General features: G+C 64.9%; 3 protein-coding genes across 4 annotated transcripts; 2 read left to right on the top strand and 1 right to left on the bottom strand.

Moving 5' to 3' along the window:
* The first annotated feature begins 1,707 nt into the window (after nt 1-1,707).
* On the top strand, nt 1,708-7,794 carry CACTIN (cactin, spliceosome C complex subunit). 2 transcript variants are annotated; one of them, XM_058821091.1, is made up of 10 exons: nt 1,708-1,963; nt 2,764-3,265; nt 4,113-4,208; nt 4,633-4,778; nt 4,862-5,024; nt 5,129-5,246; nt 5,429-5,621; nt 5,945-6,067; nt 6,177-6,469; nt 7,135-7,794. In XM_058821091.1, the coding sequence occupies exons 1-10, from the start codon at nt 1,716-1,718 to the stop codon at nt 7,623-7,625; spliced, it is 2,373 nt and encodes a 790-aa protein (XP_058677074.1). In that variant the 5' UTR covers nt 1,708-1,715; the 3' UTR covers nt 7,626-7,794. The 2 variants fall into 2 exon arrangements, with proteins under 2 accessions (XP_058677074.1, XP_058677075.1); XM_058821092.1 differs by having other exon boundaries at nt 6,201-6,469.
* A 2,603-nt stretch (nt 7,795-10,397) lies between these two features.
* On the top strand, nt 10,398-16,314 carry TBXA2R (thromboxane A2 receptor). The gene is made up of 3 exons (XM_058821196.1): nt 10,398-10,601; nt 14,701-15,600; nt 16,016-16,314. The coding sequence occupies exons 2-3, from the start codon at nt 14,794-14,796 to the stop codon at nt 16,265-16,267; spliced, it is 1,059 nt and encodes a 352-aa protein (XP_058677179.1). The 5' UTR covers nt 10,398-10,601; nt 14,701-14,793; the 3' UTR covers nt 16,268-16,314.
* Nucleotides 16,315-16,778: 464 nt separating this feature from the next.
* Nucleotides 16,779-19,189, bottom strand: GIPC3 (GIPC PDZ domain containing family member 3). The gene is made up of 6 exons (XM_058821160.1): nt 18,941-19,189; nt 18,342-18,527; nt 17,875-18,055; nt 17,380-17,492; nt 17,184-17,265; nt 16,779-16,930 (listed from the first exon to the last, which is right to left on the bottom strand). The coding sequence occupies exons 1-6, from the start codon at nt 19,187-19,189 to the stop codon at nt 16,779-16,781; spliced, it is 963 nt and encodes a 320-aa protein (XP_058677143.1).
* Between the last annotated feature and the right edge of the window lie 267 nt (nt 19,190-19,456).

The raw sequence follows: 19,456 nt of genomic DNA on the forward strand, positions 1-19,456 counted from the left end.
TGCCCTGGGACCACCTCAGGGGCTGGAGGGTTTGGCCTCATCAGGACTTTCCAGCCACCTGAAATCAAGCATCTTTTTTGAGATGGTTCAAGCACCATTGGTGAGATTTTATTCCTTCCCCTCATTTCTAGGGGGTCTAAAGCTGCTTGGTGTCCCAGAGAATGAGCTTTGTGAGCTGGAGCTGTGCTTGGGTCCTGAGAGAGGGGGTGAACCCAGAGCTCCTGTAGCATGTTCATTCAATTCAAAGAATTGTGTTCCCTTTTTGAGATGTTCCTTGTGCAGTTCTGTAATGCTGGACCCTTTGGAGCAGGTCTGGATGGGCTGGGGTGGTCCTGTAAGAGGACAGGCAAAGGCTTAGAACAGCTTTGTCAAGGGGACAAGGAGGAACCTTCCTGTAAACAGATGTTGATTTGAAATGGAAAGTGCCCCTATTCAGGCTGGCACAGTCCCTACTGTGTCACCTCCTGTGCCAGCAGCTCCCAGTGCTGGGGAACTGCTTCCCAGGGAGGCTGAAAGGACCTCATTCTTGGCCCCCTGTGCGTGGCACTGCAAGGGAGCAGCAGCAGCTCTGGACCACGTCACAGGCCCTGCCAGTGCTGCCTGGGCAGGAACAGCAGCACCTGCCCATGGGAGACAGCATCCCTGCTCTGCGTGTTCCTCCAGCTGCACCTCAGCTCATTCTGGGTGCTGTTCCATGCCAGGCTCCCTTTAGAGACCCAGCAGGTGCTGTCCAGGCTCTCCATCGCTAACCTGTACTCTGAGATCTGACCCTGCAGGACAGCCCCTTCCCACACAGGTCTGTGCCACTGCTGTCCCCCGGTCCCAGCTGGGATCTCACACTCGGTACAGGGGACATGCCCTGACCACTGCCTGCTGCTGGGGCTGCGGGCGAGCTCTTCCTGCCAGCTAAGGGGCTGGCAGGAGAAAACGGGCATCTCTGACCTTCAGCTTGCAGTGAGGCTCCTGTAAAGGCTCTGGGGCAAACCCGGGAGCTCGGAGACCCTCAGCAGCGCACAGGGCATGCAGCGTTTGGTCGCCGCTGCCTCTCCGGCCACAGTGCTGGAATTGCACGGTGGGCAGTGTTTTAGTGAAGCCAGAGCACTCACAGGCCTGGCTCCAAGGCGGGCAGAGGCGTTTGCAGGGCTCCATCGCCCCCTCATTCCCCTCCTCATTGCCAGCCACTGCTCCAGCGCCTCCCGGATGGACAAGGGACAGCCAGGCCGTGGCTGAGGGGGTTTCTGTCCATGGCTACCCCGCCCAGTCTGTGCCGGTGGCTGTCCCCGCGGATGTCGCTGATCCCCCGCGTGTCCGTGTCCGGCGGAGGGCGCGCGACCGGACGGGGACGCCGATGCTGAGGCGCGATCCCGGCTCTGCTCCGGGGGCTCGAGGCTTGGGCGCTGTTTGTCTTTTCTCGGTTGTTTTGAGGGTTTCTCCCCTCCTCCTCCAGGGAGCCCGTCTCCAGAGCTCTGTACCCGCTCCATAAAGCGTTCCGCAGTCTGGGCCGAGCTCCGCCCTCCGCCTCCCTCTGTGCGCGCCGCGGGCACGGCCGGGCCGGTAACGGCGGGGATGGGCCGGGCCCCGCCCCGCCAAGGGCTGCCCGCCGCCCGCCTGCCTGCGCCGGCGCCGCTGCTGGGGCGGGGCGGGCGCAGGCGGGCGGTGGGGCAGCCTGCTGAGCTGAGGCCCCACGAGGCCCCGGGGCGGGGCCGCCGCTGCCGATGGGCTCCGGGTCGCGCAGCCCGGGCCGGGGCGGCCGCTCGGAGCGGGAAAGGGAACGGGACCGGGCCAAGGAACGGAACCGGGACAAGGAACGGGATCGGGACAGGGACCGAGACAGAGACAGGGACAGGGACCGGGACCGAGAAAGGGAGGGGCGCTCGCGGTCCGGGAGCCACGGGCGCCGATACCGCAGCCGAAGCAAGAGCCGGAGCCGCAGTCGGGGCCGACGCCGGGAGCCGAGCTCGGGGTGAGTGCGCGCCTGGCCCGGAGCGGCCGCGCCGTGGCTGTGCGAAAGCGGGCCCGGGGCAGCGGCGCTGGCGTGCCGGGCCCGTGCGGCCCCAACCGGCCCTGTCCGCACCGCCGGGAACGGGAGGGGGAGCTCGGCCCTGCCGGTCTCGGGGAGGGCCGGGGACTGCGGGCGGCCCCGAGCGCTGCTCGTGACACCGGCTGGGGCGGTCGGGGTGGAGCTGCAGGTACCGGAGGCTGTCAGGGATGGGAGTGCAGGTACCGGGGACAGTCAGGAGTGGGGGTGCAGGTACCGGGGGCTGTCAGGGATGGGGTGCAGGTACCGGGGGCTGTCAGGGATGGGGGTGCAGGTACCCCGGGGGCTGTCAGAGATGGGAGTGCAGGTACCGGGGGCTGTCAGGGATGGGGTGCAGGTACCGGGGACAGTCAGGGATGGGGTGCAGGTACCGGGGACAGTCAGGGATGGGGGTGCAGGTACCGGAGGCTGTCAGGGATGGGGGTGCAGGTACCCCGGGGGCTGTCAGAGATGGGAGTGCAGGTACCGGGGGCTGTCAGGGATGGGGTGCAGGTACCGGGGACAGTCAGGGATGGGGTGCAGGTACCGGGGACAGTCAGGGATGGGGGTGCAGGTACCGGGGACAGTCAGGAGTGGGGGTGCAGGTACCGGGGGCTGTCAGAGATGGGGATGCAGGTATCCCTCGCTGTCTCGGTGCTGCCGGTGGCGCCGGTGCTGGGCCGGCCTCACCCGTGCCCGGCACGGCCGTGCCCTCCTCCCGCTGAAGCCCGGCTGTGCCCCCCCAGCTCGGACTCCGACGATGAGAGACAGAAATGGAAAAAGAAGAAAAGGAGCCGCAGCCGGGAGCGGCACCGTAAGGAGCGGAAGAAGCAGCGCTCACGGTCCCGCTCTCGGTCCCGGGGCCGCTCCTCCGGCTCCAGCCCCGAGCGCGGGCGGGACCGGGCAGCGCGGAGCCGGGAGCGGCGCCGCAGGAGAGATGGATCCAGATCCTCCGTGTCCTCCGTCAGCTCCCCCTCCCCACCGCGGCCCCGCGGCCGGGAGGAGCCGGGGCAGCAGCTGAGCCTGCAGGAGCGGCTGAGGCTGAGGGAGGAGAAGAAGAAACAGGCGGCTCTGATGAAGGCCCTGGAGACGCCCGAGGAGAAGCGGGCCCGGAGGTTGGCCAAGAAGGAGGCCAAGGAGAGAAAGAAGAGGGAGAAGATGGGCTGGGGTGAGGAGTACATGGGCTACACCAACACCGACAATCCCTTCGGGGACAACAACCTGCTGGGCACGTTCATCTGGAGCAAGGTGAGCTCTGCCCTGGCCCTGCAGCCAAATGGAACAGGCAGGGGCAGCCAGGGGGGGATCAGGTGGGGTCTATATCCAGGGTGGGGAGATAAGAAGATGGGTCGAGGGCAGGAGAGGATCCTGGAGCTGCTGGGAGCTGCAGGCTGAGTGCTGAGCACCATTTACTGAGTCAGGGACATGGAGATGGTAACAGGAGCACTGCACTTGTGCTATAGGAATGACAGAGAGCTGGGGGTGTTCCAGGGTGGGGAGAAGAGAAGGCTCTCTGGAGAAGGGGAGGCTCTGGGGAGACCTTAGAGCTCCTTCCAGTGGCTACAAAGGCTCCTGGAGAGCTGGAGCAGAACTTGACAAGGATCTGGAAGTACAGGACACAGGGAATGGCTTCCCACTGCCAGAGGGCAGGGCTGGACAGGATATTGGGAATCAGGAATTGTTCCCTGGCAGGGTGGGCAGGCCCTGGCACAGGGTGCCCAGAGCAGCTGGGGCTACCCCTGGATCCCTGGCAGTGCCCAAGGCCAGGCTGGGCAGGGCTGGGAGCAGCCTGGGACAGTGGGAGGTGTCCTTGCCCACTGCAGGGGTTGAATGAGATGAACTTTAAGGTCCCTTCTGTCATGATTCCATGGTACTGTTGTCCTGGCACTCACCTCACCAGGCCAAGCGGGCTGTGTGGGCTGAGCCTGGGTTTGCTGAGGGGCTCAGGAGCAGTGTTTGAGTGACTTAGGGACTTTCACCAGCGTCAGACCTCACTGGAGCAGCAGGAGCAGGTGAAGGGAATAGCATTTGCTGGCCAGCAAGGGGCTGTGGAGGTCCTTGGGTTCCACAGCTTCCCTTGGCCATTCTGTTTAAGGCACTGGAAAAGAAAGGGATCAGCCATCTGGACGAGAAGGACCTGAAGGAGAGGAACAAGCGAATCCAGGAGGACAATCGCCTGGAGCTGCAGAAGGTGGGATAAGATGTCCTTTCCATGTCACTGTCTGACAGACAGCCCTCTTTACAGCCTGATTCTCGCTGGGAAGGCCCCATTTTCTTCTCCTGGGTGTGTCCAGTCTGTAGCATTGTGGGGGCCATAGAACTTTGGCTTCTGCTATTCCAGGATGAGAAACCTCTTCCCTTAGATTTGAGCTCAGGAGGTGCTGAGGAGGACAATGCCAGGTCATGACACTGAGGCACCCAGTTGTGCCTGCGTCCCCTGTCTCCCACAGGGCTGGCAGTGAGCTCAGGCAGCCTCTCCAGGAGCTTGGGCTGATGGCAGGAGCCAAGGCCACTCAGGGACAGGTCATGGCATGGCTGTGTCCTCAAGCAGGGCTCTGTGGTGTTTGCACAGGGGCCCATCCACAGTGGCCTCACAGCTCTGTCACCCTGGGCAGGTGAAGCAGCTGCGCCTGGAGCGGGAGCGGGAAAAAGCCATGCGGGAGCAGGAGCTGGAGATGCTGCAGCGGGAGAAGGAGGCAGAGCACTTCAAAACCTGGGAAGAGCAGGAGGACAACTTCCACTTGCAGCAAGCCAAGCTGCGGTAGGTGTGGCCCTGCTCAGAGCCAGGCCTGGCAGGGAGCAGAGGATGGCACTGCTCACTGTCCCCCACTGTCCCTTCACCAGGTCTAAGATCCGGATTCGGGATGGGAGGGCGAAACCCATCGATCTCCTGGCCAAGTACATCAGCGCAGAGGATGATGACCTGGCTGTGGAGATGCACGAGCCCTACACCTTCCTCAATGGCTTGACTGTCTCTGACATGGAGGACCTGGTGGAGGACATCCAGGTGCCTGCTCTGCTGGCCCCCTGCCTGGGCTCAGGGCTTCTCTACCAGCTCTGCTCTCTTGTCCCCGCTGTGGAGCAGGTGCCTGATATATCTTCTGCCTGCAGGTGTACATGGAGCTGGAGCAAGGAAAGAACGTGGACTTCTGGAGGGACATGACCATCATCACAGAGGATGAGATAGCCAAGCTCCGCAAGCTGGAGGCCTCTGGGAAAGGAGGACCAGGTGAGCAGGAGAGCAGAGCCTGGTGTGGGTGTTGGGGTCACCCTGTGTGCTCAGGCTCAGAGAGGCTCTCTCAGACCTGCTGGATGCAGGCTGTGGGTCTGGCAGCTGTCCCTGGCTGTCAGCAGAACTGGGATGGGGCAGCTGGGTGCCTGGACACTGACCGGCTGCCCTCGCCTGTGCAGGGGAGCGTCGGGATGGTGTCAACGCCTCGGTCAGCTCTGATGTGCAGTCCGTGTTCAAGGGGAAGACGTACAACCAGCTGCAAGCTCTGTACCAGGGCATCGAGAGCAAGATCCGGGCGGGAGGGCCCAACCTGGACATCGGGTACTGGGAGAGCCTCCTGCAGCAGCTGAAGGCTTACATGGCTCGGGCCAGGTGAGAGCAGAGAGTGGCAGGAGTGCAGACCCTGCTGTGGGCAGAGCTGGGGAGGCATAAACCCAGTTGGAGGAGGGAATGGGCGAGGGTGTTCTGCCTTTTCTGAGATGGCTGATTTCCACGAGGGGAGCAGGGCAGGACACACAGGCTGTTCTGCAGTGGTGATGTTTAGTGAGGTCTCCAAGAACTGGGGCTTATTCAGCCCAAAGCCATCCACGCCTGGCATGTTTCTGCCCATGGAGGTGGTGTCAAAGCTTTGGGCAGTGGGAGTGAGGTGGTTCTGCTGGGTGGGACCAGACAACTCCTCTCCTCTCCTCTCTCAGGTTGCGGGAGCGGCACCAGGACGTGCTGCGTCAGAAGCTGTACAAGCTGAAGCAGGAGCAGGGTGTGGAGAGCGAACCGCTCTTCCCCATCATCAAGCAGGAGCCAGCTTCCCCCAGTGACAGGTGAGCAAACACCTGGGCCTGTCCCCGGGCACAAAGGCAGCCTTGTGCCCTCTCCCTTCCCGAGGCAGAGCTCAGGTGAGCAGCCAGCGAGGGTACCATCCCCGTCCAGTCCTCTCTTCTCCCTTCCATGCAGGCTGGATCCCGAGGAGAGCCTGGAGGCACAGCCAGGGCCATCCTCAGAGGCAGAGGCAGAGCAGGACACAGAGGCCAAGGGAGAGGCGGAGGGGGAGGCCGTGCTGATGGAGGAGGATCTGATCCAGCAGAGCCTGGATGATTACGATGCGGGCAAGTACAGCCCCCGGCTGCTGGGCCCCAACGAGCTGCCCTTCGATGCCCACGTGCTGGAGGCCGAGGAGGACACGCACCGGCTGCTGCTCCTGCGTCAGCAGCTCCAGGTGACAGGTGAGCCCCAGGGCAGCCTGCCCAGCATGGGGGTGTGCAGTGATTTGGGGTGCAGGACTGGAGGGGACGCTGCCCTCAGGAAGGGCAAGAGCTGGATCTGGGTCAAGCACCCAGAGCTGATCTGGCAGAGGGGTGCCCCTGGAGCAAAGGACACTGTGGCCTGGGCAGGAGCAGTTCGATTAATCGTTGTTCTAAAATCTTCTTTGATGGGGAGGCCTTATTGGCATCTTGGGCTTGTGACAGCTCAGTTGCATTTTAATCTTAGCTACTTGGATAGCATGTGACCACTCTTTACGTCATTATAAAGTTAATTTGGGGCTCCTGTATGACTGCAGTGGCTGGCACAGGATTTACCAACCCTGGCTTTGCTATGGCTAAGTCAAGTTTACACTTAGGGAGACGGTGCTCAGGCTCCTAGTGCTCCCTGGGAGACCTTCCTCAGTACCACCAAGGTGTTTGGGTGCAGACAAGGCAGGAGGGGTGTTTTGGTTGAGTTTTGCAGCACAACTCAGCCCAGTGCCCACTCAGAGCCCATAGGGCAGCCCGTGCATTCCCGTATCCAGTTTTGCATGCTCTGCACAGCAGCTCCTTCTCTTGGAGCAGCGTTGCACGGCCCAGGCCTGACTGGCACTGCAGAACCTGATGTCCCCTCTCCTCCCCTGTAGGTGACGCTTCTGAGAGCACCGACGACATCTTCTTCCGCAAGGCCAAGGAGGGCATGGGCGCGGACGAGGCGCAGTTCAGCGTGGAGATGCCGCTGACGGGCAAGGCCTACCTGTGGGCTGACAAGTACCGGCCCCGCAAGCCCCGCTTCTTCAACCGCGTGCACACGGGCTTCGAGTGGAACAAGTACAACCAGACCCACTACGACTTCGACAACCCTCCCCCCAAGATCGTGCAGGGCTACAAGTTCAACATCTTCTACCCCGACCTCATTGACAAGCGCTCGACGCCCGAGTACTTCCTGGAGGCCTGCCAGGACAACAAGGACTTCGCCATCCTGCGCTTCCATGCGGGGCCGCCCTACGAGGACATCGCCTTCAAGATCGTCAACAGGGAGTGGGAGTACTCCCACCGCCACGGCTTCCGCTGCCAGTTTGCCAACGGCATCTTCCAGCTCTGGTTCCACTTCAAGCGGTACCGGTACCGCCGGTGAGGCTCCGTGCCCTGAGGCGCCCGGCAGGGCTGGGCAGGGGCTCTCACCCCACGGCACAGACACTGCTCCATGCATGGCCCCAAAGCCTGGCCCAGCGCTGGGCACATTCCTGAGGCTTTTCTCTGTCCTTGCATTTATCATGAAGAACACTGAGACTTTGGTATAAATAAAATAAGGGTTGTTTAGCCATGAGATCCTGGGCATGGGCACCCCCACTGCTCCTACATGACATCACCAGCCAGTGCCACACTGGGAACGCCCCTGGGGACTGGGTAGTGCCCATCCCCACAGAGTCAGCCCCATGTGCTCCTTGTCCCACTCCAGCCTCCTCCCAGTCCCAACATCTGCCTTTACCAGTGCCAGACCAGTCCAGCTGCTGCTCCCCAGCTGGAGTCACAGAGCCCTTGACTGCACCAGTTCAGCCCTGCCCTGTGTCCTGCTTCATAGAGGGGCCCCTCACCCTCCCCCAGGCCCCATTCCTGGCATGTCCTCCCATGGGATCTGGCTTCCCCAGCCTGGGAGCACTGCCACATCCCTCAGTCCTGGCTGGGGCATGGGAGGCTTTAGTGCTGCACGGCGCCTGCTCTGGTGGAGCAGAGGAGAGGGATGCTGGTTGAGATATTTCCTTACAGGGGAAAATCCGGATTCCAGAGCCTGCAGTCCCTCCCACGCCATGCCTGTGAGGCTCTCCCTGCCCTGGGCAAGAAGCAGTTGCAGTCCCCAGTATCCTGTTGATGAGGTGGGAGTTACTGAGGGCCTCTAGTGATGTTCAGATGGGTTTTGGGCACCGTAGAGGCACTTCAGGGTTGAGCTGGGACTGTCTGGTGTTGGTCCCACAAGATGATGACCAAGGGCACAGCCACACTCGTCTGGGATCACCCCACATGGCTCCATCCCCACAAGCCCCAAACCCCAGGGTGTGTGCCTGTTCAGGCAGGCAGGATGAGGTGCTGGTCAGTAGTGCCCAGGAGTGCAGGAAACCCTCTGCCCTGGCTTCACCAAGAGACCATTTCCTACCTGCATCCACTCTGTCCCCAGTACAGGCCCACGGTGCAGGGACTTAGGGGTCTGCCCAGGTCCCCCAGCACTAGGACAGAGGCAAGCCTGCTGTGCAGGGGCCTCCAAGCCCTTGGGGGCTGCCCCATGGCTCAGGGAAGTGGCCTTGTCCTGCTCCTGGCTCTGCTGCAGAGCCACCATGGGAGCTGGTGCTCAGGAGGCTCCTGTTCCTGCCCTGGCCACCCACACTTGTGGGGCTTGGCCTGCTTGCAGATGGGGGACCCCAACTGCCGTGGTCCTGCATGTGGGTACCCCCTCCCCATCCCGCCGGACATCCCCAGGGCCAGCTCCGGACACGGTCCCTGACCTCTCCTTCCTGGCAGTAATTTCCTGCTGCTCCCTGTGCAGGGGGGCTTTGGGGCTCGGCGCAGGAAGCGAGTGAAGGCCTGGCCCGGGAGGAGGAAACGGGGAAAAAACCCAAACCCCAAAGCTGGTGGTTGGTGCCCTCCCTGCTCAGCTGCCAGGCAGAGCCTCCCTCCCCACAGCCCATCCCTTTCTGTCTTGGGCACACACAGAGGTGGGGGAGCTCCCCCAAAACCGTCCCACTGTATCTCCAGCTGGAACAGGGTCCATGTCCTCTTCCAGGCACGGCCTTTCCCTGCACGTCTGACTGCAGGCCCTGGATGGGGCTCCAGGAGCCTGAGCCCCGAGAGCTGCTGCAGCCTCCAGCCGTGTACCGGGGCCAGATCAGGGTCTGGATCCGGCTGAAGCCCCTGACGGCTTTTCCCTGACCTGGCTGCTCCCAGCGCTCATCTCTCCGCGTTTCGGGACAAACAGGGCCCGCAGCGGCTCGGCCGGGTGGTGCCCGGGCAGGGCGGTGGTGGAGCTGCCCCGTGTCCCATCATCCGTGATGGGCTCGGCTCTCCCGGGCACACCCGGCCCCGCCTGGGGCAGCAGCGGCTGCCGAGCCCCGCGTTCCGCTGCCGGCGGGGCCGCTCCTGTCCCGGCACTCGGGGCTAGCCCGATCCCCCTCCGCGGGCCGGCCCTGCCTTCCGCCGGGGCCCTCGGTGCCACAATCTCTGCAGCCCCTCAGTGCCGAGCCGGGGCCAGGAAAACCTGCCCGGGCATCCAGCCGAGAGCCGCTGTGCCCCTGCTCGCTCGGGATGTCCCCGCGGACCCTGCGGACCCAGCTCCGAGGCCACGGCCGAGCTCTGCCCTCCTCGGCGGAGCACGGGCAGCAGCGATGGAGGCTGCCGCTCCTGGGACCGTGGGAGGGAGGAAACGCTGCCTGGGGACGTGCCACCCCAGCCGGTCTCGGGTTTGGACAGCGCAGCGACATCCCGAGCTCGGAGCTGCCGGGTTGGGAAAAGCCCCGGGCGGCGAATCCCGCAGGGCAGGGACGGCCGGGGCTGCGGGAGCGCCCAGGGACCCCCAGCCCGCGGCCACCCCAGCGCCCGGAGCCGCCTCTCCCCATTTGGCTCCCGGGGTCGCTGCGGGGCTCGGCGGGGACGCCCCGTCTGTCGGTCCCGCCGGGGGGCGGCACGGCCGGAGCGCCCACCCCCGCCTGCACAGGGACTCGCCCGAGTAAACGAGTGAGTAACGGGGCGGGAGCGCAGCCCGGGCGGACCCAGCCGCGGGAGCCTCCGCCAGGGGGGCTGCGGGCGCCGCCACCGGGGGGGCTGCACCGGGGGGGCTGCCCGGACAGGGGGCGATGGGGCCGGGGGCCACCCCTGCCTGAAGGCCCGGCCCGAACAGGGAGGGAGCGGAGAGGGACGGGGCCGGTTCCGGGGGGCGCGGCGAGCCCGGCCCTTCCCCCGCCCCGCGGCGGAGCCGAGCCGGGCCGGGCTGTGCCGAGCCGAGCCGAGCCGGGCTGAGCCGAGCCGGGCCGGGCTGAGCCGAGCCGGGCTGAGCCGAGCCGAGCCGAGCCGAGCCGGGCTGAGCCGAGCCGAGCCGAGCCGGGTGGGTCCCGCCGGCAACGAGGTAGGGCTCGGGTCTGCGCGGGGAGGGAGGCGTTGGAGGAGGGCGAGAGATTCGGGGCCAAGGGACAAAGAGCCCGGGAGGCTGGGATGGACGGACAGAGACGGGGATGGGCGGACAGAGCGCCGGGACGGCTCTGGGGGCTCCGGGGCTGTGTAGGACGGTCGGGTCTCCAGCGGCTCCCGAGGCTCCCGGGGCGCTCGGCTCCGCACACAGCCCCGAGGATCGGGGGCGTTTCGAGGGAGGGGAAGCCGAGGCCCCATCGTGGGGGACGGACACGTGGTGACCCCGCTCCCCCCACTGTCTGTCTGTCTGTCTGTCCCCGGGACCGAGGGTCCGCGTCAGGAATCTTCGGCGTCCCCTCGGAACCAGGATTTGCTTTCGGGGCTCCCCCGCCCACCCCGTGTGCCACTGGTTCCTCTGGGAAGAGCCGGAGAAGGACGAGGAAAGGCTCAGGAAAGGGCCGGGAAGGGAAGGGTCCATTCCGGGCTGTCGGAGCGGGCGGCCCAGCAGCCTTGGAGCCCTGGAGATGCCGCGGGGCTGCGGGCGGGGGGCCCGGGTGCCCCAGGGCTCTCTCTGCACTCCAGGACACCCGGGCTGATCCTACAGGCACCGCCTGCCCCGCTCCGGGGCCCTGAGATTGGGGATGGTGCCTGCTGCTTCCCAGTCAGACGAGAGGCTGGGGACCTCTGCCCTGGGCCACAGCAGGGACAGGGAAAACCCTGGCAAGGACAGTTACCATGCCTGGCAGGAACCATCCCGTGTGTCACTGCTTCCCAGAAATGTCCTCTGTCCTGGCAGTCCTTGGGATGGATGTCTCTGCTCTAGCCCAGGCCTTCTTCAGGAGCAGGTCCTTGTGATTGTTGTGGCCCCAGGCAGGAACACTGATCCTCTGCCAAGTCCTCATCCTCACGGCCTTTCCTGTCCTGGATGATGACCTCGACATGATTTGGTACCCCAGAGCCCCAGGCTGGAGGGAGGTGGCAGTGGGAGCACACCCACCCCTGGCAGGTGACACAGTGTCCCGTGGGACCACCTGCACCAGGGGGAGGAGGCAGAAGGGATCGTGCAGGAAGGTCACCATCCTGCAGAGCTCCAGCGAGTGGGATGTGGGATAAATACAAACACAAAGGATAAATCCTCTGCACGGCTGCCCTGTGGCTCAGCACCACATCCAGGGCCAGACCCCAGGCCGAGGGTACCGTGGGATGTGGGGGGAGTCACTGCTGTCTGGTTTGGGGGTCCTTGGCTGGTATGTGGTGCCTCTCCCTGCCCCCATCCTGGCCTGATCTTGCAAGTCCTGTCCAGGCCCATGTCCAGTCCTGGCAGGGGGAGCCTGGGGAAGCAGCAGGCTGGGGCAGAAGCTGATAAGGAGCAGCCTCCCGCACTCCCCATCTGCCTTTCCCTCCCTCCCCTCGGATGTGGCCAGGGCAGGAAGCAGAGCCCAGCAGAGGCAGGGCAGCCCTGGTGCATCTGCAGCAGGACCCAAACCTGCCAGGAGCCCCCACACTGCTGCCAGTGCCTCACAGCCTCCAGCAGGACATTTCAGAGCTTGCTCCTCTCCTCTGGGACTTTACCCCAGCACCCCTTGCCAAACCCCTGCTTCCATGGCATGTCCATTTTTCTGGATGCAGAACCCCAAACCTGAGCACAGGGGCTCACTGGGGGCAGTCCCTGGGCTCAGGATTTCTCTTCTGCAGTGACTGCCCATGATGGGGGGAAATGGCAAGTGGGGACCCCCAGCCCCACAGGAGCCCCTTCCCAGAGGCAGCCCTGGTGTGCTCTGGCACAGAAGGGGTTCCCTCACTCCCAGCCCTGCAGCTGCTGGGTGGCCCCTTGTAAATATTTGTTTCCCTCTGAGTGCTGTGCCCAGCTGAGGCAGCTCTGCACAGGCGGGTCCCAGTGCTCAGCCCCTGAGCCCAGCTCAGAGTCCCCCAGCCCCAGGGTCCCTGTCCAGGCCCAGTGGGGTCCTGGCTGAGCTTTTGTCAGGGCAGGAGGTGCCGGGAGCACAGGGAGGGGATGGGTAATGGTGGGATTTGGAGCTTCAGGGGCTGCTGCCTCCCTGCCTGGCCAAGGTGCCACTGCAGGGTGACCCCCTTGGCACTGGACACTGTGGGGAGGGGTCATTCCCTGCCCCGGTAGGCAGCCAGGAGCACCCTGGGGCTGTGAGCACCCAGATTACAGGGACACCAGGGGGGCAGAGGGACCCCTGTCAGCAGAGAGAGCGCCCTGGGACAAGGGGAACGTGTTGGGGACAGCACCCAGAGCAGTGTGGGCAGGTGGGTGGCAAGGGACAGCTGGAGTGGGGCTGGCACACCAGGCACTCGCGTGGCACCGCTGTGGGGCAGGGGTGACTTTGTCACCTCCCAGAGGACGTGGGAAAGGCTGGTGACTCGTCGGGCTCTCAGAATGTCACGCTGAGGCCTCAGCACTGTCTGCAGGGCCGACGCCTCTGGGGCTGGGGAGGTCCCTCGGGGAGCAGTGAGAACAAACAGCAGCGAGTTTTCGCTCTGGGCTCATGGAAACAGCCGGGCCCACCCTCACAGCGATTCACGAGTGCTCTGCCAGCCCCCCACACAGGACAGGACAGGACAGGACAGGAGAGGGATGGGGCCGAGCCACCACCGCCATCCCCGGCCCTTTCCCTGTCCCAGGGCTGCAGGTCCCGGGGCACGGCCGGTGCCGGGGCAGGGCAGGGTGCTGGCACTCTGTGTGTCCTTATCCCCAAGTGTCACCAGACTGAGGCCCCGGAGGATGTTGCAATGCCTGGCCCATCCCAGCCGGGCTGTGGGATCAGCGCCTGCCTCGGGTGTGCGCAGCGGCTCCCGGCCCTGCGGCCACACCAGGGGCCAGAGAGGGGCTGGCAGTGAGGGGTGTCTGGGGGAGGGACAGGGCATGGGGACCACCAGGACAACACTCATAGAGCCAGGCCAGTGACGGACCAACGGCCAGGGCTGGCAGTGATCAGAGTTGGTGTGAGGTTTGACTTCTGTGAGGGACAGAACACAGGTGGCAGTGTCACCGTGCACAGGGGAGGAGCTCTGCCGTGGGGGCTTTGCAGGGTGGTGTGTTGGGGTAGGGCTGGGCATCCCACTGGGCTGAGGACCCTGTCAGCCCCGTCAGCCAGGAGGGTGGGCTGGGGCAAGTGGGGTGGCAAGAACATCTAGCCTGGAGAAATGGGGCCCAGGGGAGAGGAGGGGTGTGCTCCCTGTGGGGGTCTGTGCCCCAGGTTGTCCAGTCCCCACTGTTGCCACGTCTCTGTCCTGTCCCACATCATCCCATTTGCAGCCTGGACTGATTTGCAATGGAGGGCCATGTAGGACCTGGAGTTGGACTTGATGAACCTTGTGGGTGCCTTCCAAATCACGATACCCCATGATTTTAAGATTTCCAGATGCTTCCCAGCCCAAGCAAGTCAGAGTGGCACTGACCAGGCTGTCCAGCACCACAGCCATCCCTGTCACACTCTGTCCTGGTGACAAACCCACAGCTCCCACTGTGAGGGATGCCAGGAAGCCAGAGCCGGTCTGTCACCCACACTGGCTGTGGTTTGGACACAGCACCAGGGTTGCAGCGCAGCCTCAAACCTGTACCTCAGGTTTCCCCAGCGCACTGGAGGAATGGGGCATCTCCACAATGAGCCAGGGGTTTATGCTCAGGGATGGGCAGTGTCAGGATCATGCCCTGGTGCAGTCACTCTGTGCCTGCATCCTTCAGAGTGTGTCCCCCACCTGATGGAGGGTGATGGCCCACGGATCTCTGGCTGAGTCCCCCCAGAGCAGGAGGGAGCCAGGCTGTCAATGCTGAGTTTCCCCAGCGCCCTCTGTGCCGGGATTCAGACTCATGGCTGCAGCCCCACGTGGCTCCTGGCCCAGGACAGTTAATCCCAGCAGCTGGAGGGCTGCAGCCCTTGGCACCCTCTGCAGCTGCGCCTGGGGGCAGCACGAGCCCAGTCCCACCCTGGTGTCCCCTCCATGGGCTGGGGTCCCACCCTGGTGTCCCTCTCCACAGCCCCTGGAGGACCCCATATCTGCAGGCTGAGGATGGATGATGGGTGGGCCTGGCCATAGGGAGCAGCCCTAAATTCTCTGTTCCCCCGCAGGGATTGGTGCCGGCAGCGGCAGGAGCTGCAGCCATGGAGCAGAGCCAGGCCGGGGCCTGAGGCTGCTGGAAGGAGCAGGAGGGGGTGCAGGACATGGAGCCCCCCAACAGCAGCACGGCCGGGCAGGCAGCCTCGTGCTTCGGGGTGTTCAATGCCAGCGATGGCCGTGCCAGCGCACAGAACAGCATCGCCTCGCCCTGGTTCTCCACGGCCTTCGGCCTCATCGGCCTCTGCTCCAACCTCTTTGCCCTCTGTGTCCTGGTCAGCTCCTCCCGCAAGCTCTCCAGCCAGGCCCGCTCCTCCTTCCTCATCTTCCTCTGCGGGCTGGTGGTCACAGACTTCATGGGGCTGCTGGTGACAGCCTCGGTCATCATCCCCTACCACTTCACCAAGTTCTCCTGGGCCGAGGTCGACCCTGGCTGCCACCTATGCAACTTCCTCGGCTTCTCCATGGTCTTCTTTGGGCAGTGCCCGCTGCTGCTGGGGGCCACCATGGCCGGGGAGCGCTTCGCGGGCATCAACCGCCCCTTCTCCCGCTCCACCAGCCTCTCCAAGCGCCGCGCCTGGGCCATCGTGGGGCTGGTGTGGGGCTTCTCCTGCTTGCTGGGACTGCTGCCGCTCTTCGGGCTGGGGCGCTACACGCTGCAGTTCCCCGGCTCCTGGTGCTTCCTCACCCTCCTGCCCAACACTGGCGACGTCATCTTCTGCCTGCTCTTTGCACTGCTGGGCATCCTCTCTGTGCTGCTCTCCTTCATCCTGAACACCGTCAGCGTGGTCACGCTCTGCCGCATCTACCACGACCGCGAGTCGGTGCAGCGGCGCCGGGACAGCGAGGTGGAGATGATGGTGCAGCTCGTGGGCATCATGATCATCGCCACCATCTGCTGGATGCCCCTCCTGGTGAGGCCTCGGTCCTGGTGTGCCCCATCACCACCCCTCTGTGTCCCTCCTGGCTCTACATGTTCCCCTTGTTCCTCCTTGTGGGGTCTCAGCCTTGGTGTGCTCCCGCAGTGTCACTCCTGGGCCTTGGTGTCCCTCACCCCGCACAGTGAGGTCCCAGCTTTCATTGTGTCCCCTCCATGTCCCTGCTAGGGAGGTCCCAGGTGTGCAGGTGTCCCCTTGTTAAGACTTCCCCTGCTGGTGTCCCCCTGCCACCTCCCTACACCCCGAGTTGGCCCCTGATGACAAACAGAGCAGTGCCCCAAACCAGGCCAGGACTCCTCCCAGGGGCTCAGTGCCTTGACCTTCATCACTTCCCCACCCTGGAGCAGCTCACTGATCCTCCACTGACACTTTTGTCCCTTTCTCCCCCCAGATCTTCATTGTGCAGATGGTCCTGCAGCAGCTGCCTGGCCAGGCCCAGGCGCTGCCCACGGACACGCAGGAGATGCTGCTGATCTACATCCGCATGGTCACCTGGAACCAGATCCTGGACCCCTGGGTGTACATCCTGTTCCGCCGGGCCGTGCTGCAGCGCGTGTACCCCCGGCTGCCGCCCCGGGCCTCGCTGGCCTCCCTCAGCCCCTCCCTGCCCCGCAAGCTCACCGCCGGCTCCGTGCTGCAGTAGCGCTGGGGAGGGGCACGGGGCGGGGGGACACGGCCATCCCCCCCTCACCCACCGTGGATCCTCATCACCTGCATCCAGGGGCTTCTTCCCTCCATCCCGATAGCCAAGGGGTTGTCAGGGGGCTGCTTCCCCCTCCCCGTCCCCAATAAAGCACAGCTGGTGCAGCTCTTGGTGCCTGCTGGGGGTGACCACCCGAGGGGGCCCAGGGAGGGTACCTGGGGAGAGCCCACCCTGCTGATAATCAGAGCAACAGCCCTTCTCCTCCTGTCTCTCGTTTAATGACCCACAGCCTCTGCCCACCACGTTTGGGATAGTGCAAGGGGGATCCTCAGGAAGGTGAGTGGGTTGGGTGCTTTCTGCCCCCCAAGCCAAGGGACAGATGTAGGTGCTGCTCAGGAGGGTGTGGGGGACAGGATGGGGACCCCCACCAGCACTTCAGCCCCCCATGGGGTGGGGATGAGGTGGGGTCGTGGGGAGGGGACAAAAGTGAGGGGCAACACCTGTCCCCCAGCTACTCCTTATCCCCCTTGGGGTGGCAGACAGCTGCCCACACCTCGGCCACGAACTCCTGGGGGAAGGCGAACTCGCCCAGCACCGAGTCCAGCCCTTGGGCAAGCTGGGCTACGCTGGAGCTGCCCTTGGCTGCCTCCACCATCGTCGAGGCTGTTGGGGAGAAGAGGGAGGTCAGGGCCGGTGTGAGGGGCTGGGACAGGAGCAGGGGCTGAGTCAGGATCTGGAGCTGGGGCTGGAGCAGGGGAAGAGGCAGGAGCTGGGGCAGGAGGGGGGAGCTGGGGCAATGCAGGGGCCGGGGAAGGGGCCCCGGGTCTAGGGCAGGGTTGGGGTGGGATTGAGGGTCAGGACAGGTCAGTGATAGGGGTAGAGGCAGGGTCAGCTCCATGTCCAGGCCCCTCCTCACCCAGGTCGCTGTCACGGATGCCCATGTAACTCTCGAGCAGATCATCCACCCGCCGGGCAGCTTCTTCCTCGGAGGGGCTGGGCTGGGGGCGAGGCGCCCGGGGTGAGTGCCGGGCAGCACAGGGGATGCTGATCCCCATCCCGGCACAGGGTGAGCAGCCTCAGGCTCGGGGTGGGGGGCTCAGGGTGGGCCTTACCCCCTCCTCCAGCACGGCCGGGCCCTGTGTCCGCAGCCGCAGCGTTTCCTTCCCGCTGGCCACTCTGCCTTCGCCCGGGGATTTGCCTGTCCGTGTCCGCTGCCCGATCATGTCTGTGCCCCGGGTCGGGGGTGAGGGCACAGCCAGGACCGGGCACCCCCAGCCCCTCGCTGCTCACTACCCGGCCATGCCCCAGCCCGCAGGGTGAGCCGTGTGTGGGACAGGGGCGTGTCAGGGACACCCAGGGGTGCGGGGGGGGGGGGATGCTCGTGGTTTTGAGCTGCTCACGATGCTCAGGACAACACAGAGCAAGGGGGTGCCCGTGGGGGCACGAACAGGTGTGAGGACCCCCGTGTGAGTGCCCCAGGGCTGTGGGGTACACACACACAGGGGGCAGTGAACCCTGGGAGGCACTCGGTCACTGGGGAGGGGCTGCAGGGCCACAGGGGGCTGGGGATGATCCCCAGGGCATCCCCTGGGATCTTCCCAACTCACCGAAGGCCTTTTTCGGCTGGACCAGGCGGAGGGTGAAGGGCTGGGCCCGCGGCAGCTCCCGCAGCATCCGGGCCACCTCGTAGTGCCGGCAGCCCACGATGGTGTGGTCGTTGATGGCCTCGATGCTGTCCCCCACACTCACTGTCTGCAGCCGGTTGATGATGCTCCCCTCCTTGATCCTCTGGGGACCATGGTGGCACAGGGACACACGGCACAATGGGACAGCCAGACACAGCCCCCATCCCAACCCACACACAACCACCTCGGGGATCCCACACCCTTTTGCAGCCAGGTCAGGCAGGGAAACCCTCCCAAACGTCCCCAGGGCAGGGGAGATCCCCAGGGCCAGGACAGACCCAGGGAAGGAGTGGTGTGGGGAGTCAGGGAGGAGCCTGGTCCCAGGGAGAGGACGTGCAGGGGATGTCACCTGCAGGGCCACAGTCCCCAGGGCTGCCCCAGGGGTTCACCTTGATGAAGGCGTAGCCGGCCCCGTTGTCTGTGATGGTGAGGCCAAGAGCATCCTCTGTCTTGGTCACCTCCACCTCCTTGGTCTCGCCCCGGACGTGGGCAAAGATGAAATCCTCCAGGCCAATCTGTCCCCCCAGCAGCTTCTGCATGTCCACTTTGTGTGTGTTGAGCGTGCAGAAGAGGATCTGCCCCAGGGAACCCCATCAGCAGGGACTGGGCATGCCCCAGGAGGGCAAGAGCTGACAGGGGAGGCACGGCCAGCTCAGGGGGACTCAGTCAGATCCGGGCACCGCTAGAACAGAGGGGCCCAGGAACCCCCAGCCTGCCTGGGACCCTGCACTGCCCCATCCCTGCACACCTTCCCCCAGCCCCAGCCAGCTGGAATCTGGCAGCCACTGCTCCCTGCCCACATACAGAGGGTAAAGTGAAGCACAGAGCCCCAAGCCCTCCCCAGAGGAGCCAATACAACCCTGAGGCCACAACACCCCTGCAGAAAATTTCGGGGACTGCATTTGCAAGCATCTGGGGACTTGGGGGAGCACAGGCCACAGACAGTGCCTCAGGGTGGGTGACCCCGCCCCAGGCCGCAGCCCCTCACCTCGGTGGGCGAGATGTCAAAGACCTCGGCGATTTTGGCGTAGAGCTCCTTGACGTTGGTGAAGCCCTCGATGCGGCCCGTGGGGCTGCCGTGGGCCAGCTGCGTGTGGAACACCAGCCTGGGCCGGGCGCGGGGAGCCCGGGGGGCCGCGGGCCCGGCCGGCTCGGGGGTCCCCGGCTCCTGCCCCACGCCGTTCTCCATGGGGCCGCCCTCGGGGGGCTGCCGGCCGTGCCTGCCCGCCCGCTGCATCCCTGCGGCGCTGCTGAATTATGGATGGGGCTGGCTCCCCGCCGGCCGTAAGGCGATCCCCGCACCCGGGAACCTGAGCCGCTGGCGCAGGTCACCCGCGGGGATCGGGTGAGCTCTGCCACGTAGGAAGAGCCCCGGCCCCGAGCCAGCACCAGCGCATCCCCCCAGGCGGGGCTGGGGGCTGCAGCGATGGGCTCAGGGCTGCCCCCCACGGATCCACCCCAACAACCAAGCCCGGGATCAGCTCCAGAGCTCCCGCTGTGCACA

The sequence above is a fragment of the Ammospiza caudacuta genome, chromosome 28 (genome assembly GCF_027887145.1).
Source record: "Ammospiza caudacuta isolate bAmmCau1 chromosome 28, bAmmCau1.pri, whole genome shotgun sequence".
In the NCBI taxonomy this organism is placed as follows: Eukaryota; Metazoa; Chordata; class Aves; order Passeriformes; family Passerellidae; genus Ammospiza; species Ammospiza caudacuta.

What these genes read in the sequence shown, in the direction of transcription:
- CACTIN (XM_058821091.1), top strand. Translation starts at nt 1,716, where the DNA reads ATGGGCTCCGGGTCGCGCAGCCCGGGCCGGGGCGGCCGCTCGGAGCGG. An exon ending in CGCCGGGAGCCGAGCTCGGG is followed by an intron (nt 1,964 to 2,763) that starts GTGAGTGCGCGC and finishes GTGCCCCCCCAG; the next exon opens with CTCGGACTCCGACGATGAGA. An exon ending in GCACGTTCATCTGGAGCAAG is followed by an intron (nt 3,266 to 4,112) that starts GTGAGCTCTGCC and finishes ATTCTGTTTAAG; the next exon opens with GCACTGGAAAAGAAAGGGAT.
- TBXA2R (XM_058821196.1), top strand. Translation starts at nt 14,794, where the DNA reads ATGGAGCCCCCCAACAGCAGCACGGCCGGGCAGGCAGCCTCGTGCTTC. An exon ending in TCTGCTGGATGCCCCTCCTG is followed by an intron (nt 15,601 to 16,015) that starts GTGAGGCCTCGG and finishes TTCTCCCCCCAG; the next exon opens with ATCTTCATTGTGCAGATGGT.
- GIPC3 (XM_058821160.1), bottom strand. Translation starts at nt 19,189, where the DNA reads ATGCAGCGGGCGGGCAGGCACGGCCGGCAGCCCCCCGAGGGCGGCCCC. An exon ending in CCAGCCGAAAAAGGCCTTCG is followed by an intron (nt 17,493 to 17,874) that starts GTGAGTTGGGAA and finishes CCCGGGGCACAG; the next exon opens with ACATGATCGGGCAGCGGACA. An exon ending in CATCCGTGACAGCGACCTGG is followed by an intron (nt 16,931 to 17,183) that starts GTGAGGAGGGGC and finishes TCTCCCCAACAG; the next exon opens with CCTCGACGATGGTGGAGGCA.